This window comes from Nerophis ophidion, linkage group LG08 (genome assembly GCF_033978795.1).
Source record: "Nerophis ophidion isolate RoL-2023_Sa linkage group LG08, RoL_Noph_v1.0, whole genome shotgun sequence".
Lineage (NCBI taxonomy): Eukaryota > Metazoa > Chordata > Actinopteri > Syngnathiformes > Syngnathidae > Nerophis > Nerophis ophidion.
In genome coordinates this window covers 44021421-44040642 of record NC_084618.1, presented here as the reverse complement: position 1 = coordinate 44040642, position 19222 = coordinate 44021421, and the positions used below count along the sequence as shown (strand labels likewise).

The window sequence follows — 19222 nt, the reverse complement described above, 5'->3', positions numbered from 1 at the left end:
CCCTCTAGTCCACTGGGTTGAACTCCAACGTACAGGCTTTGAGCTGGGGGGAAACAATAATTGCTACACCAGCCCGTCGCCTCTCACTGCTGGCAACGCCAGAGTGGAAGAGAGTCCATCCCTTTTCGAGAAAACTGGTTCCAGAGCCCTTGCTGTGCATCGAGGTGAGTCCGACTATATCCAGCCGGAACTTCGCCACCTCGCGCACTAGCTCGGGATCCTTCCCCCCCAGTGAGGTGACATTCCACGTCCCAGGAGCTAGCTTATGTAGCCGAGGATCGGACCACCAAGTGCCCTGCCTTTTGGCTGCCGCCCAGCTCACATCTCACCCGACCTCTATGGCCCTTGCTATGGGTGGTAAGCCCAATGGAGGGGGGACCCATGTTGCCTCTTCGGGCTATGCCCGGCCGGGCTCCTTGGGAACAGGCCTGGCCACCAGGCGCTCGCCATCTTGCCCCACCTCCGGGCCTGGCTCCAGAGGGGGGCCTCGGTGACCCGCCTCCGGGCAAGGGAAATCTGTGACCCGAATTAAATTTTTAAAAAATTGCAAATGTTCTTGTTAAACTTCGAATGCAATCCATATACGTACCAAAGTCCTCCACTACGATATAAGCCCCATTCGACTGTGTCTTCACCCCATCAGCCATGTTGTAGTTTTTGGCGTTTCCATACTGAGTCTACTGACAGATATACCGTACAGCAGAAGATTTTGGCATGCATGTGCATGTACCAGCCAGTCTGCCCCACAATAAAAGGATAGAAAAAAATAAGGAATTTATTGACTACAACTTTGGACTGCAACTGATATAGGACTTATGCAAAGTTCTTTAGGTAAACCTCTACCATATATGGAGATATCCGCTGACATAACTATGGCAAAATACGTCACAAAAGTCTCAAATGGCCCGTTTGGAGCATGTTTTGAAGAAAGCACGATGTTTTATAAAAATCTCTGCCATGCCGCCATTGATTGAGTTCCAATTTCTGGGGACTCTGCATACTAGGGGTGTAACAATTACTTAATATAGCAATAAATCAATTATCAGTCCTAAATTTTAATTTTTCGATATGTGTTTGCCCTTTGGAAGATAGGTATCGATCCAGGATAGTTTTAAAACGCAATTGATCAATTTTATTGATATTTGAAAAAATGAAAATATCGGATTCAAGAACAAAATACTTCATAAAAAGCTTAGCACTTTTGAGGAAAATAACTTTAAACGTGAAGTCTATTTGCTATGGCATCATCAAAACACAAATGGTAGATACCTACAATTTCCGAAAAAAGTCGTCACAAAACGCAAACACCACAGGACTATATTAAGGACAACAAAACTTTCAGCAACAGGATGACTGCAAAAGCCACAACAAACGACACAAAACAATAATATAAAGCCACAACTGAACTTTATACCAGAAAAGATGCGACCGACAGGGGGGGAAGTGACAGTGGAACAATTTTTGGCGACGCACCGACTTCCGGAACACTTGGACAAGTCATTTAATGACAATTAAATACATACATTGGTAGTAAAAGAATGCGGGAACTAGTCCGGCCTGCCTCTAGTCCAGACCTGTCACCCATTGAAAATGTGTGGCACATAATGAAGCCTAAAATACTACAACGGAGACCCCGGAGGGTTGAACAACTTAAGCTGTACATCAAGCAAGAATGGGAAAAAATTCCACCTTTCAAAAATTGGTCTTCTTAGTTCCCAAAAGTTTACAGAGTGTTGTTAAAAGGAAAGGCCATGTAACACATTGGTAAAATTGGCCTTTTTCCAACTTTTTTGCAATGTGTTGCTGTCATTAAATTCTAAGTTAATGATTATTTGCAACAAAAAACAATACATTTCTCAGTTCGAACATCAAATATCTTCTCTTTGCACTGTATTCAATTGAATATAATTTGAAAAGGATTTGCAAATCATTGTATTGTGTTTTAATTTAAGATTTACACAACATGCCAACTTCAGTGGTTTTGGGTTTTGTTCATAATTTATATACAAATATATACATACATATATAATTATATCCCCTCACCTCTCAGGGGGTGATCAAGGTTGATGGATCAAATGCAGAGAATAATTTCGCCACACACATCCCCTCACCTCTCAGGGGATGATCAAAGGTGATGGGTCGGATGCAGAGAATAATTTCGACACACCTAGTGTGTGTGTGACAATCATTGGTACTTTAACTTTAACTTATATATATATACATACATACATACATACATATACATATGTACATACATATGTATATATACCTATGTATGTATATACTGTATACATACATATGTATATGTACATATACATATATATATATGCATATGTATATATAAATATATATATATATATATATATATTTATATATATATATATATATATATATATATATATATATATATATATATACATATATATGTATATGTACATATGCATATATATGCATATGTATGTATACATATATATACATTTAAAATAATCCACTCTGATAAACAAATGAACACAGTGTAGATTGGATAGTCCAGTGAGGTCCTTGGCTATACCTTTAAATAGAGGAAGAAAAAGTTTTAAAACACTTTTTTTGTGTGTGAAACTGCTGTAGGATCATTACCTTTGCAAAAGTAGAGCTACGCCTTTCCATTTTTCGGCCAGTCCCACTGGTGCCGATGGTGGCATTCGGCCAGCCAGAGGCGAGCAATGGCACAACAGGTTAAGTGTTTATAGAAGATAGTGTTAATAGAGTAAATGCCAAAACCCGACAAGCTGTTTTCGACATGTTACACTAGGAAGCAGTTACCACTCTGAGGAAGGCGGAAGTGATAGCCGAAATTATAGGCGGGTAATAATTGTCTCACACTTTCTAAAAACTATTTATCTGCAGACAAAAATACTTTACTGATATTTAAAGAGGACCTATAATGATTTTAATCTACATCTTCTGTATATCTACATAGTTCCTTGTGGTCTACATTGTATTTTGTATATACTGTATGTGTTGGATATACTTTTGGTGTAAATTCTGCATACATTTTGCTCCACACTCACATTTATAACCCACTTTGTGCAAAAGTCTGCAAATATGTTTTGTGTGTGGAGACATTCCATTTAAAAATTGCGAATGAAACCCTCCACAGCCCAACCGCTCCAAAGGCTCGAAATGTATCCTTTGTCTTCAGTCACGGTCGAAAAAAAGAAAAGAAAATAAACTTCATAAACAATATATGGGGAGGCGTGGTTCGGTGGGTAGAGCGGCCGTGCCAGCAACTTAAGGGTTCCTGGTTTGATCCCCAGCTTCTACCATCCGAGTCACTTGAGCAAGACACTTCACCCTTGCTCCTGAGGGGTCATGGTTAGGGGCTTGCAAGGCAGCTCCTGCCATCAGTGTGTGAATGTGTGTATAAAAGGGTGAATGTGGAATTAGTGTCAATGCGCTTTGAGTACCTTGAAGGTACAAAAGCTCTATACAAGTATAACTCATTTCCCATGAAGACATGTCAACTCTTGGTTCGAAAAAAAGTCAGCATTTGTCTCACTGCATTTCGCATTTCGGTAATAGTGTGCGCATGCCACGGCAAGATGAAAATAATATTTTAACCCACTTTTTTTCATCTTTCCTCAAACCAAATTGTAAGGTTGTAATGGCGGCATTGTTTTCATTTGAGTTTAGTGGCTAATATAACTGGTACTTACTGATCCATGTTGACAAAAACAGTCCAGTGTAAAATGTTGCCAACCAATATTTTATAGACATCAGAGCAGGTTGAAGGACATGAAACGAGAAGAAAAAAATGCACAGGGGGAGGAGGCTGGTTGACAGCAGATACCAGAAATGACCACATACAGTAAATCTGTCTGTCAATCTGCGACGTCTCACATGGCCCACAGTGACAAAAATACTTCAAAACACAGCCTTCAGAGACATCCAAACTGCTCAAATACATGAACCTTTTGATTTGATGCCTTGGCATTGATTAACACAAGTATTTAAATGATTCTGAGAGGTTGATAGTAGGGATGCCAAAATCAATCGATTTTCAAATGATTGTTAGTCAGTTCTTAATCAATTAGAAAAAAAATTGTTTTAAAAATAAGTAAATAAAATAAAATGTATACATTTTTTAATATTTTACTCAGACAAATCATATTGTTGATGTAGATGCCCAAATCTGCTTTACAGATTTACTTTAGAAAAAACAAGTGTGGCATATTTCTCTTGTCTTATTTGTATTCGACTTTATTAAATGTTTGAGTAGAATATTATTAAAGAAAACCCTTTTTCTTTGAAGTAATGTAGAAATTTATCATAGCTGTTTATGTGTTATTAAGGAATGTATTTAATCATAGAACAGGCACCCAATGTTTTTAAAAACTATAGAATTTGAATCGAGAATCGATTCTGAAGTGAATCGTGTGGTGCCTAAAGATTCCTATAGTAGTTAGTATGATAGTAGAATCTTTACCTATTAGAACTAATAACTGAGAAACACAACTACTTTTCGTCTGTTTTTATGGTTTAGCCCTGTACCTTTTAGTTATTTGTAGGTTTCTTCTGCATGATGTATATATTTTAAATGTGTACTCCTTTTATTCCTGTTTAGCACTTTGCTTGGTGATTGCTGTTTAATAGTGCTATACAATTTAAGTTGGCTTTACTTGCCTATTTGTCGTTTTGTCTACACTCATTTCTCTTTTTGTTTGTTATTCCAGCTTCTGTACCAGTTTGCATGCCACATGGACAAGGACCGTGGACGAAAATTGTCATATCAACCTCAGTCTGCCACTGATCTTTAGAGACATATCCTCTCAGCTAATATCAGTGAACTTCAACTCACAGGTTTTTTTTTTAATTAAATCATAAACACATATGAATAGTTTAACTTAAATAGACATTAAGTCATAATTCTACTCTTCAGCTTGCATCAGTGCTGAGGGAAGTCAAGTACATGGAAGCTGCACGCACTGAAGCCATCCCTGAATCTGCAATGCAGGTTTATAACACCAGGTGGCAACTGTGGCAGTATGTGGGCAGCCTGGAGCTTGCTGCAGGCCAATACAACAAGGTTAATAATCTTCAAAATCACTTTATAAACAGTTACCATTTTAAAAATGAATCAATCCAACGTATTTTTTTACATTGTATTGTGGGTAAAATCCAGATTAGTTCTGACACTGGCACCTGTAGAACACATAGCAAACTTTAGAATCTTTGAACAATGTGAACCGCTATCATCGCTTCAAAATACTTTGGCATGCTCATACTATCATTTAAGCCCTTTAGACCTTAACTTCTGGTCATTGGATGTTGTTTATTTTTATTTAAAATGTATATTTATAGACTGTTTTTTCTTTCATGCACTCTTTATTGTCAATTTTCCATCAATGCAAGACTTTTGGAAGAATTAAGATATCCTGTAATCTGGAGCAAATTTCCAAGCTCCAGGAGAGAGTGGCAGCTGTGACTATAATAATGACTCATTCTGGATAGCACTTACTGTATTGGTATCATAATGTTATTAAAAACAAAGTCTGAATGGTTAAACTTAGAGTTTAAGCATGGAACACATCGTTCCCATTAAAAAAAAAAAGGAGGTTCCATTCGATTACACAATCAAGTTTCTAAGAAAACAATCATTGCTTTGGGAAGCTAATAGCCAAATGCTTTACCTGGACACATAGGCCAACTCACAATGTATTTTTAAACAGCGTTATCATTTTTATACTCCACCTTTGTCTATTGTAGGTGATTCAATCTGTGCTGGACATAGAGAATCCCTTAATTCAGAGCCAGCTCAGGGATATTGACTACCAGCTAAAAAAAGCGGAAGAGGGTCTGAGCTGGAACTGCCAAGGTGTGGAAACACACACACACACACACACACGCACACACACACATTCATGCACACAAACACATACACACTGTAAATTAACAAATACATGTAAATAATGATAATGAATACATTTTTATTTGATTGCACAATTACGCATTATATAATCAAACAATCACACATGACTATAAGAATCCCATACAAAATGAATAGGATAGATGTTTACCGTATTTTTCGGACTATACGTCGCAGTCTTCTCCACAGTCCGGCCGGGGGTGAGACTTGGCCAAACTATAAAAGAAAAAACTTTTTTTTTTTTTTTTTGATTTCTCCCCGGCCGGACTGTGGAGAAGACTGCGACTTGTAGTCCGAAAAATACGGTAGTTATTTATAAGTTATTAACATCAGGTTTTAAAACCAGAGCAGAGGTAGATAGAATACTGTTAGGGCGGAACTACGAGGCAACGGCAAGATGCCATATATCATGGGTCCCTAAGTGGTAGAGAACCTTATGAGTAAGGGTCAAGATGCTGTCCTACACAAATCCTGGTCATACAGTCAAAAAATTATCCGAGTAGTTTAAGTTTTGACCAGGTGCTTTTATTTTAATGGCAGCTATTATAAATTTAATAATATTGGTCGGGATTGGACCTGGAAATCTACTGACCAGTCGTATGTGAGTTAGCCATCCAACATGATATTACTAAGCCCCCAAAATCAGTGCATTCCTTGGGCTAACCATACAGACGGACAAACACACACAGGAAAACAAGTAAACCAACGCTGACGTCAAGTAGCCAACTTACACAAAGATACACAACATTGCTCGAGTGTTGTTATCTCTAAATACATGGTGGAAAGTTTCAAATAACAATTATATTCACTTATTAATTACACAATCTTAATGACAATTATACACCCAAAAGCTGGAAAAGGGCAGGTAAATTATTCATGTTACAGGTACTATATTCATCACCAATATAATGGTTTATTCAATGTAAGTAGTTAATCCAATTCTCACAGAAGAGAAAACCAAAACATTCCTTCGATCAGGATGGTTTTAATGGTATTAACTGTAACTGTATCTGTGTGTTTTCTCTTTGATTGTCAGAATGTCTACTGGGGTTAATGGATTTCTCTTTGGTACAATCACGCATGATTAATAATAAGGGATTATCTGCAGTGATCCAAAAATATTATTACTCAATTACGGTACTATATTGTGAACGCCTAAACTGAACTGTAAAAAAATCTTCCTATTTCAAGGCATTTGGCAGTATATTCAAGAGTTGCGCGATTCTGTGTGTGACTTGGAGTTGCGACTCCAAACGGCCAAAGACAATGTGGAGGAGATCCAAACCTGTATCAAGTCCTGGGCAAGTCCCATGTTTGACAGGAAGGATGGTAAAAAAGATACTCTGCTCAATCTGGAGGATCGCTCTGAAAGGCTAGACTGGTTTTATAGTATGATACGATTATGTGGAGAGAAGATCCATTTCCTCATTAAGGTAACTAAATGGTTCATTAATAGTTTGAGATTATATGTTGTTTTACAACTTTTCAAAAATAATTATTTTTCCAATGTACCACCCTCAGAGGAATCTTGAGCTTTTTAGGGCAGATCCGTCCTCAGATGAATGGAAAGCCTATGTGGAGTACGTGGACGACATGGTCATCAACGGATTCTATAATTGCATTGAGTGCTCACTCAAGTTCTTCCTGGATAATACTGGTAAGAAGTTCCAAACAATGCATAATAGACAGATTATGGATCACAGATCACCTTAAATCTGGGTCTGCAGGGAAGTATTGTTTTTAATACCAACTCAACGTATGAATTAATTGCTTATGACAGGCAGAGAATGCAAATAATTGTAATGACTGAGAGAACTTAAATGCTTACGCTGCGTTTGGGTCGTTGCTGTATCACTTAAGTCCTGCGGGAGCGTGTTTCAAGCTGTTGCTCACTATCATAACTAACCAAGGGATGCTCTCGCAAACTACAGTATGTGACCAGAAAGCAAATGCGAAATACAATTCTAACTACAAAGTTGAAAGGTTCTATGTGTTAGCCTGTCACACAATGCATACCTTCTGTGACATAGCTTTTCTACCCTCCCTTTGCACTGGATTTTAGGGCTGTACCAAAAAAATAAAATCACATTAACATGCAATCTAATTTCAAACCGGCAATATATATATTTTCATTTACTCAAAGGTGCCATATGTAATAATTTCATGTCAAGTCATCATTAAATGGCCGTAATATGTCAAAAGGTGTTATTAAATCATGTTCTTTTTGAATACCTTTATAACTGATGACAGTAGTTCAGCCGGGATATGCTAATTATTGTTTTAATTTCGATGATCCGCCCTCCACCGTTTGACCAATTAGAAAGTCCATGATTGTGTCACATCCAGGTTGCCAGTTACACACCGTCCTCTTTGTCTGGCTATTGCCACTGGCAAAGTTACTAAACATGTCAGACCTCAATAAATTTAAAAGGCCTCGTTACGATTCTAAACTTATTCATGTAAAAGTCAGGAACAAAACAAGGATTTGTATCGGGGATGCCTTGGAGAGGATTGAAGGCGTAGAAGAATTTTTTAACTGACGCCAAACTTCTATTTTTTTCCGTGATAGGTAAGTAAGGGATTTACGTTTTCTCAACAATTGTAATACCTTGAAATGGACATTTCATATGTAAACTACATTGTCCAATAAAGTCTATGATCTTTTCTAATGAAGCTGGTATGTTCGTGCAACGAATGCTTAGTTTGATGGTGCTCAGCTCCTAGTGTAATGCTTAGCGTGTTGGCCCGGTCAATAACACATCAACATATAGGCTAACGGGAGAACTTGCCTGCTAGCCTGTATGTCGATGTGTCATCCAATTGACAGGGCAAAACATTTTTTGGACAAATAAAACCTACAGTATGTGGATATGGGTAGTGTAGTGTCAGTGCCTATTTGTTCTCAATATGCTGAGGAAATGGGTTCCAACATTAGCACGCCTAATGCGGTTTCTGGTACTGTATGGACGCTTCACGGCGGCAGAGGGGTTAATGCGTCTGCCTCACAATACGAAGGTCCTGAGCAGTCAGGGTTCAATCCCGGGCTCGGGATCTTTCTGTGTGGAGTTTGCATGTTCTCCCCATGAATGCGTGGGTTCCCTTCGGGTACGCTAGCTTCCTCCCACCTCCAAAGACATGCACCTGGGGATAGGTTGATTGGCAACACTAAATGGTCCCTAGTGTGTGAATGTGAGTGTGAATGTTGTCTGTCTATCTGTGTTGGCCCTGCGATGAGGCGGCAACTTGTCCAGGGTGTACCATGCCTTCCGCCCGATTGTAGCTGAGATAGGCACCAGCGACCCCAAAGGGGAATAAGTTGTATCAAATGGATTGATGGATGGATGGGTACTGTTTGGGAATCAGGCACTTATAGGCTGGCCTTTGTTTGGCACAATATAATGCTTTACATGTAATGAATTACTACTTTGTGTATTGATCTGGTAGTAGGCTATATGATTTATGCGTAACGTGGATTTTGTGTAATGTGGATTGGCTCAAAGAATCGCATTCTGCACTGAAAGATGGTGATGTGCATACATGGAAGAGAATGCAGTGCGTCAGGTTGGATGCAATATAGAGTTATGCTAAACAAAATGCAGTAATTTTACTTTTGGCCTTGGCTTGCCATCAAAGTAGGCCTATGTGATATATGATATATTATTATATCTAATTATTTCGATGGCGGTTTGTGCGGTCAAACTAGACATTTTAGCAGGCTTGATACTGCCACTCTTAAGTCATGCTTAATGTTGAGTTGAGATTAGAAATTAGGACAGATAGCTATTTTCTGATATTCAGCGCGGTTTATGTCTTCTGCTGTCTGACTTGCGGTGGGCGTGACTCGCAGTGGATGAGCGGGACAACTCGATTTGTTCATTACGTCGGCATAGGGAAGGTGTTCCGCCGTAAGAGAGTATGTTTATTTGATGCTTGTCTGTTTTTAAATAAAATAAAATATGTATTTGTATGTAAAGAATTCAAAAACAATATATATATATATATATATATTTTTTTTTAAACTTCTCGTCACTCGCGCCCCCCACCCCCACATTCATGCCTCCGCGCCCCCCACTTTGAGAACCAGTGCTCTAGACAGAGGGGAACTACCAACTGATTAAGTGGATTTGTCAACTCAGTAATAGGATACGCGACCAGAAATTACAAATCAATAAAAAATTTCTATAGCATACTTTGGCGCTTTGTCTTAGCTCCGGACAATGCAGTATTACATTACATTGGTGCATTTTCATCTCTTCTCCAAAAAGGGACTCCTTACCATGGCTAACAGCAACATTCCAAAAAGTAAATACAGGAGACACACATTTTCTCCTTTTTGTGTTTGTTTGGATATCTAAGGTCCACAATTGATATATGTTTAATTGTGCAAGCTATCTGTATATACAGCTGAGAGAGTCGAAACTGTGCTGTTTCCAAGTGGACATCAAGAGAATGCACCATTTAAACTGACAGCAAATTACTTTAATTATCATACAGTTTAGTACAGTACCGATCAGGTCTTTTATTGCCAGTGGGCATGACATACTGTAAATCTGAACAAGGTTGCTAACATGGGAATTGTCAACTAGATTTGTAAGACCGGGATACAAAATTATTGCCAGACTGCTCTTTCTATGTCTTTCCTCACCTTGCCCTCTAAATGTTTTGTGTTATTCCTTAGGTAAATATGCTCTGTTGAAAAGGCATTAAACATGATCCAAACAAGGGACATTGTTTGGTGCCTTCAGTATTTAGTTTTAGGGTTATATAATTATTATAGAGTTTGAGAGAGTTTGAAAATATCCTGAAAGGAAATACCATACACGGCCACAGAACAATGTGTCAGTTATGTCAGCAGAAAGACAGAATGGAATACTAAAGAATGCATTGACTTTTGCTTTTGAAATAATCTAGAATTTAATAAATTGAAAGTGTGTGCGTGTCAGATAGAAGCTATGACAAGAGGTAGGTTAAGAAACTAAACATCTTATTAAGCCAAGAAACTAAACTACCCAGATAAATTGTCTTCCATGAAGGACATGTCTGTTATCTAATGTGTTAATGGTGGTAATTAATTTGTTGTTTAATTATGTCATTTTAACTTGATTATGCATGCACATCTTGTCAAGCCATACCCTCTCTGTTATGATGATGGATTAGGAGGCAGAGACTTAGCGCTTTGAGTGAAGGGTTATTGTCTTTATTAAAGTCCACACAGATAAACACAAAACTATGATTCTCAGGGCATTGAATTGATCGCACATGGACTGTTCAGATTGTCTTAGGAGACATTTCACCTCTCATCCGAGCAGGCTATATAAGTAATGCAAACAGACTTGGAGCAGCTATTGTCTAAGGCAGTTTTTCTCAAATGGGGGTACGTTTACCCCTGGGAGTACTTGAAGGTCTGCCAAGGGGTACGTGAGATTTTTTTTTAATATTCTAAAAATAGCAACAATTAAAAAATCCTTCATAAATATATTTGTTGAATAATACTTCAACAAAATATGAATGTAAGTTCATAAACTGTGAAAAGAAATGCAATATTCATTTTTGTGGACATGTTCCATAAATATTGATGTTAAAGATTTCTTTTTTTGTGAAGAAATGTTTAGAACTAAGTTCATGAATCCAGATGGATCTCTATTACAATCCCCAAAGAGGGTGCATTAAGTTGATGATTACTTCTATGTGTAGAAATCTTTATTTATAATTGAATCACTTTTTTATTTTTAAACAAGTTTTTAGTTATTTTTATACATTTTTTTCCAAATAGTTCAAGAAAGACCACTACAAATGCGCAATATTTTGCACTGTTATACAATTCAATAAATCAGAAACTGATGACATAGTGCTGTATTTTACTTCTTGATCTCTAGTTTTCAACCAAAAATGCTTTGCTCTGATTAGGGGGTACTTGAATTAAAAAAATGTTCACTGGGGTACATCACTGAAAAATCCTGCACTAGGTCCTCAGACCTAGTGCAGGATCCAAAGTATTCATTCTCTACAAGAGGTGACATGCTCAGAACACGAATGGTTTTGGGGGGGTGCGTGCACTGGCTTTGTTTGGCAGGGGACTAACTCGCGTGGCGTCGTGTTAGACTAGTGTGGAGCCCCTGCAGGATCATGGGGGTATTTCAAACATACAAACAATTACAATAAACCAATATTTTCCAGTTGTTTTATTAAAGCATGTCCGAAAAGGAGTAGGAAGACGCAGAGCTTGTAATCCTACACCTTTTCGTATCACAGCAGTTGTATGCCATTTGTTTGCTCGCTATATGTAACACAACAGTGAATATTGATAGATTAAATAGAACATTTATATACAATTAGTAATTGATTAATTATTAAATAAATAAACAAATAATAATTAAAGTTCTCATGAATAAATAATTAAGTAATGTATGGTACACCCATGAGAGTAATAAGATTATCACATTATTTAAATAAGATTCAAGATGTTTAATAAAATTCTTCTTCTTTGTACTTTGTTAACACTTTTAGTTTGAATGGTTTCTTAAACGGGATCATATTGGTGCTTAGTCTAAATTTCTTTGCTTAATCCATTCCACAATATAATTCCACATACTGATATACTAAAAGTGTTAAGTGTTGTACATGCAAACAGATGTTTTAAATTGTATTTTCCTCTAAATTTATATTTGTCCTATTTTGTTGATAATAATTGCTGTACATTCTTGCGTAGCAGGTTATAGTTTGCTTTGTGCATACTTTTAGTTGTTTGCAACAAGTCATTGAATTTCAATATTTTCCTACAATAGTAAAGCGTTTGAGTGTTTTTTATATCCAACATTATGTATTCTCAAAACTGATCTTTTTTGTAACACCGTAAGTGAATGAAGCATACTTTTGTAGTTATTTACTCATTATTGTACTCAATAACTCTGATGTAGTAACACTAACGAGCAGTAGAGAATATGAAGTGATTTTTGGTCCAGAACATATTTTGCTTGATTCATTATTAACAAGTTTCTTGCTACTTTAGATTGTATATTATTTTACATGAGACTTCCATGTCGGTTATTACACCCAAAAAATTAATTTAATTTACTCTTTCAATGTTTATTCCGTCTATTTGTATTTGTGTTTGACTTTCTCTTCTACTGTTACTGAGTTTCAATATTTTTGTTTACTGAGATTCAAAGGTAGTCTTTTTTTTGTCAAAACCATCAAATCATCAGTATTAGCTTCTGTGTGATTTCTACTGAACAAAACACTGTTTTGTCACATGCAAATAGTACTAACTTTGAGTCTTTTCTAAATGTACAAATGTTGTTTGTATAAAGATTAAACAATTTTGGTTCCAGTATAGATCCTTGGGTTACATCACACAATGTATTCAACTTTGTAGATGTGTGTTTGCCTAGCTTCACATATTGTTTCGTATAGGTTCCGTAACTTCTTACTCAGTTCAAACCCAGCTCTCTGATACCATACTGTTGTAATTGTTTAGATATTATGATTAATTGTGTTACATGCTTTTGTTAGATCCATAAGCACTGCAGCTGTACATGGTTTACCATCTATTGCGTTGGTAATCTCTTACGTTATTTCCGTTATTTATACTGTAAATGTTGGCTTTGTATACGTATTGGTTGTCTGTGAGTGTTCCACTTTTATTAATGGATTCGTCCAATCTGCTGTTAAGCAATTTTTTTTATAATTTTGTAAAATTGTGGAAGTAGGGAAACAGGTCTGTAATTTGTAAACCTGTATTCGTTTTGTCTTTTAAATCGGTCTGACTTTTGCTCTTTATTTACAAAAACTTTCAACTACTTTGTTCATATTGTTATTTTGTACCTCTGTCTGAATTTAGGTAAGTCGAACCATTTTTAATGATGCCATTTAGGATGTCTCATGTTGTCTTTGTTCCAGTCTAATAATTGACTGTAATATTATTACCTTCATGTTTGTAGTATGCTAGTTAGCTTGTTCTTATATCTTATGTACTTGTGTTCTGCTTTTGTAGAACTATGTTTTAAAAATGTTCTATACAATGTGTTCTTGTTGTAGGCATGTTTTAGTTATTTTGTCATCCATGGTTGATTGTTTTTATTTTGCTTCCTATTATGCTGTTTTAATGGCCATTTGTCATAAAGCATAATGAAAGTTTTGAAAAAGTTACCATATGCCTCATCTACATAATTTTCAATGTATAAATTATCCCAACGTCGATCTCTCAGATCATTCTTGAAAGCTATCATACTTTGCTCTGTGCAAATTCTTCGAAATGTCTTTTTTTTTAATCAATGTTCCTCTTCTTGTAGTTTCTGTCATATATTGTGAAAACTAGCAGATGATCACTGACGTCGGATATTAGCAGACCACTTGTGGTATTATTATCAAAATAATTGGTAAACATATTAGCAGTAATCGTGGCACGGTGTCCTGAGTTTCTGCTTGGCCTTGTGATTTTAAAATATAAACTCATGGTAAGCATTGTGTCCATGAATTCATCTATATACTTTTGTTTGTTAGGGTGTAAGAGGTCAATGTTGAAGTCACCACATGAGAAATGTATCAGCAAAAGTTGCCTTAATACAGGGTTTCATGTCCATGTCAATGTTTGATTTAGGTGTTCGATATATGCAGCCGATGGATTTTATTCTGATTAATCAAACCATTTAAGAAACCCCGACCTTGAGCTTGATTGTTGTCAGAGCTTGGGCCGCATTGTCCGTAGTAAGTCGGACCCTTTTCTAGTGAGGTTTCGACTCTGCCATCACTGCCCTTAGTCACCGATTGTGTTTATAATTTTTATAGAAAGAATTTCTAGATGTTAGTGCGTTGAGAGAATTCACTTTAGTGGCTTTAGGATTAGGTCTCTGCTTTTTGCAGATTATTTGGTCTTGATGGCTTCATCTACGTGTGATCTTTTCCTCTTTCACTGGATCGATTTGCAACTGAGTGTAACATGACTGGGATGACAATCAGCACTTCCAAGTCCGAGTCCATGTTCTAGCCCGGAAAAGGGTGGATTGCCATCTCAGGTTTGGGCCGGAGATCTAGCGCCAAGTGGAGGAGTTAAAGTACCTCGGGATCTTGTTCACGAGTGAGGGAAGAGTGGATTGTGAGATTGACAGGCGGATTGGTGTGGCGTCTGCAGTGATTAGCATTCTGTGTAGGTATGTCATGGTGAAGAGAGAGCTAAACCGGAAGGCAAACGTCTCAATTTACCGGTCGATCTACCCTGCTCTCCTCACCTGTGGTCATTAGCTTTGGTTTGTGACTGCAGACCAAAATCGTGGCTACAATCAGTCGTAATGAGTTTACGACTGCTTGAGCAGCGGGGTTCTCCCTGAGAGGTAGGGTGAGAATCTCTGTCATTTGCAAAAAGTTCAGGAGTAAAGTTGCTGCTCCTCCGCATCGTGGGGAGCCAGATGAGGTGCCTCTGTCATCAGGTCAGGATGCCCCCTGGACGCCTCTCTAGGGAGGTATGTAGGGCATGTCCAATCAGTAGAAGGCTACGGGGAAGACCCAGGACACTTTGGAAAGACTAGGGATTTGGGAAGAGCTGGAAGACAATAGATGGATAAATGTGAATAGCAGGGATTTAGATGTACAGTATATTGTTTTTATATTCATATTTACTTTCTGTGCAGCTTCTACTTTGTAATCTCTTTTTAAGTCCAAATCAACTCTGTGATTAATCTAAATTAAATGTGTATCTTTTGACACCACTAAGGTATGTGTATAATATACATTGTATGTCTGGACCTAAAGAACACCATATGCAGTTAAAGTACCAGTAGAGTGAAAAAACTAGTTTACTTTATATGCTTGATTGTGTTTCTTTCTATCCAATACACCATATCAAATTTCATTTACAAGCCACCAAGTATGTGAAAATATCATCTAACTCACACAAAATGCCACAAATTTACTCTGACATTTTAAATGCCCCTTCACTCTAAACATATTATAAGATCAGTCATACTGGAAATATTCAACAATTGGAAAAAGATCTGGTGTTTATCATTTTCAATGCTTATGTAAGACCAGAACACATATGCTTGGCTTTTTTTATGCATTTGAAATTGTAAATAAATAGCTATCAAGGGTATTGCGCCCTTTATACCCCCTAAAAAGCATCCATAAATCACCAACAATTCTCCATTTACAGGTCGTGGTGTGAAAACGAACCAAATATGAGTGAAATTGTTGTTGACACACTGACACACTGCTTCTGCTTCGTCTCAAACGTGCTAAAAATTATTTGTAGATTTTAATTCATGTATCTTTCACCTGGTAGTAGACAAATGTGGCCATGGGCCAAGAGGCTGGTCGACATTGACATGGCAAAAAAGCTGTAGTTGCGGCAACTTTTTTTTAACCCTTTGTGAGGATTGCGATTGAATCTTCATCTAAAGGAAATTATGTGAGCGTCCCGTAGCTCTGCATCCCAGCGAGAGTGGAAATATTACAGTAAGTGTTTGTTTTATTATAGTTTATTATGGTTAGTTGGTATGTTTAGCACCTAACAATGCTGCTTATGCTATAGTGTTGCTCCATCCGTTTAACACTCGGCTTCTAAAACTTATTCCTCATCCTCTTTTTGTTCGGTTTCAAAAATATAAGGTTCTGGATCATCATTTTCCCAAAGTAATCGTTGGCTCTCATAAAGTCTGTTTGATTAATATTGTTGTTAATGGGGAAGGGATTTGGGGTTTTTAACGCTACGTCACGGATCACGTGACTGTCTTCCTTATTAACTCATAAAATGGCTCGGGAATCTATGTGAGATTTATACTATTTTGATTAAATTGATTGTCCACAAACCTTTTAAGTATTTTGGTGTCATAAATCAAATGTATTTGATAATAGCTTCACTGTGGAGGAAACTTGGTTTTCCACTCTACTGCTACTTTGAAGTAACCTGACTCTCGCCAGATCCTTGTAGTTTGCTGAGCTCCACACAAGGATCTGGGAATTCTCAATAGGAGATGTATTTCAGAAGGTGGAGCCTTGTAAAACAATTATTGTATGTGATTGGATAAACCACTTGTCCGTTTTCTTGAATGATGTGCTACTTTAACCACTTACATCGAAATCAACCTGTGACGCTGATAAGAGCTACGCTGGAAAATCCAAAACAGAACAGCCGACATATTGGATAACGACAGAGCGAAAAGCTCTCTGTTCATCTTTTAAATAATTAATATTCGATAGATTCGACAAAATAGTTGCAATAGCAGAATCAATGTCAGCACACAACTCCTTGCTACATGCCGCAGTTGTTGTTAGAATCAAACAGCTGCTTCAGTGCTACATCACATCTATGAAATCCTGCCCGGTGATCCTGATGGATTCATTATTTTTTGCTATATTCAAGGAGTTTGCATTTCCCTCGAGGCCAGATCCTTGGGTGTGGAGCTCAGCGAACTACAAGGATCTGGCGAGAGTCAGGTTAACTTTGAAGTACAGTATATCTTTCGTTTTGAATTTGTAAGCAATCTGTCCCAATTCTTCTGTTTTGTGCAGACGAAAAAAACGTTCCAGTGCCTCTTTTTGAGGCCAAACTAGATCTGAAAGTTCCAGACATGGTGTTCATTCCCTCTCTGGAGTTTGGAGAAAGAGACAGTTTGTTTGAGCTGGTGGAGAGTTTCATCAATTCTGTGTTCAGGGTGTCTTCACTGGTGCCACGCCTCGCTCAGCACTGTCCCCACCCTCACTACCAGGTATTGAAGTTCCACTTCCATATACAGGGTCAGTAGAAAGCATCAAAAGTCATTCAACTGATTTTACGAAAATTAAGGCCCTTAATGGCATTAAAAAGCATTACATATGATGTGCAGCGGCAATAAAAAATGTCAGACATTTTTAGGCCAGGACCGATAGTGAGTTAGTCAATTGAATTATATTTATTGAATTATATTTATATAGCGCTTTTCTCTAGTGACTCAAAGCGCTTTACATAGTGAAACCCAATATCTAAGTTACATTTATACCAGTGGGGGTGGCACTGGGAGCAGGTGGGTAAACTGTCTTGCCCAAGGACACAACGGCAGTGACTATGATGGCGGAAGCGGGAATCGAACCTGCAACCCTCAAGTTGCTGGCACGGCCACTCTACCAACCGAGCTATACCGCCCCAATTCATGGAACGATCAATGTTAATGAACTCAATAACTTTGCCATCATCAATAAATTGCTATGTCTCTGTTTTTCTTCGTCTCTGGCTTTCAAATTGGATACAAGAGGTTTGTGCATCGCTCTCATCACCTGAGCATGTTCATTGGACAGTAGAGTTACATTAACAGAGACACAGGTGGGATCGACTGTGCTTGCAATTCTCTTCCAAACGTTTTCCTGTGTGTAGTAATGGTAGTATTTAACATTGGCATCTGAAGCGACACTCACTATAATGTTAGAGCTCGGAACTAATCATTTCATTACAAAGGTCACTTTTAATGATCACATTGCTTTGAAATCATAAGAGAAGACATGGGCTCTGTGATCCCGGAAATGATGTCGTAGCAAACTGACCAATCACAGCTCTTTGTTCCCCCTAACTTTATTTCAACTACAATATGACATTCAAAATTTAAACACAAATGTAAACAATTACAACATACCAGTAAACATGTGTCTATACGTTTTGTCAAAATGTGGACATAAAAATTATTTTTCTCCATAGTTTTTAAAAAATAATTTAAGAAATTGTAATAAAAGTACCATAAGGAAAATAGAAACAAAAGAAACATAAAACAAGTGCAAGGGACAAAATAAAATAGTTTTCATTAACTTTTTTTTTTTTCTTTCTCATTATTAGTAAAGGCTGGTTGAAGCCCATCAATGGTAAAACCAGAGAGGTGTTCTGTAGCATGTGAAAAAAAGACTCCAAACTTTGCTGAATGAGCATCAATGCTGTGAAATCACTCATTCTATTACAAGTCACCAATTTAAGGCAGGCAGCAGTTAACTGTGACAAATATCTCCTGGTGTGACCAACTTCTGCTGCATAAAATAAATGAAAATAGAAATACATACTCACATTAAACAGTCTTGTGAGCCAATTGTCATTCACTAGAGAGTAACAGTCAAGGTTAACTTTTCAACTTTAGATTGAAAAGATTATTATCATTGTCAAATGATTACAGACAAATATAAGCTTTTGACTATATATACTAACTAACTGCAGTAGGACATGGGCATTACATTTATGGCTTTTAAAAAAGGCAATAAAAATGTTACAGTACACATGCAGACACCCTCATATTGCAATTATTCCCATTATGTAAATATTCATCTTTTAAAATTCTTTAAGCTAGAAAACTTACAAAACTACAA

The 19222-nt window shown here is 37.3% G+C and overlaps 1 protein-coding gene across 1 annotated transcript in view; it reads left to right on the top strand.

Annotated features, from left to right (window-relative positions):
- Window positions 1-4951: 4951 nt before the first annotated feature.
- Window positions 4952-19222, top strand: part of LOC133558440 (dynein beta chain, ciliary-like) — a 34831-nt gene continuing 20560 nt past the window's right edge. Inside the window, exons 1-5 of the mRNA XM_061909822.1 lie at window positions 4952-5068; window positions 5749-5857; window positions 7100-7341; window positions 7430-7565; window positions 17414-17610. Coding sequence (XP_061765806.1) covers window positions 4952-5068; window positions 5749-5857; window positions 7100-7341; window positions 7430-7565; window positions 17414-17610 — 801 coding nt within the window. The remainder of the gene's footprint in view (window positions 5069-5748; window positions 5858-7099; window positions 7342-7429; window positions 7566-17413; window positions 17611-19222) is intronic.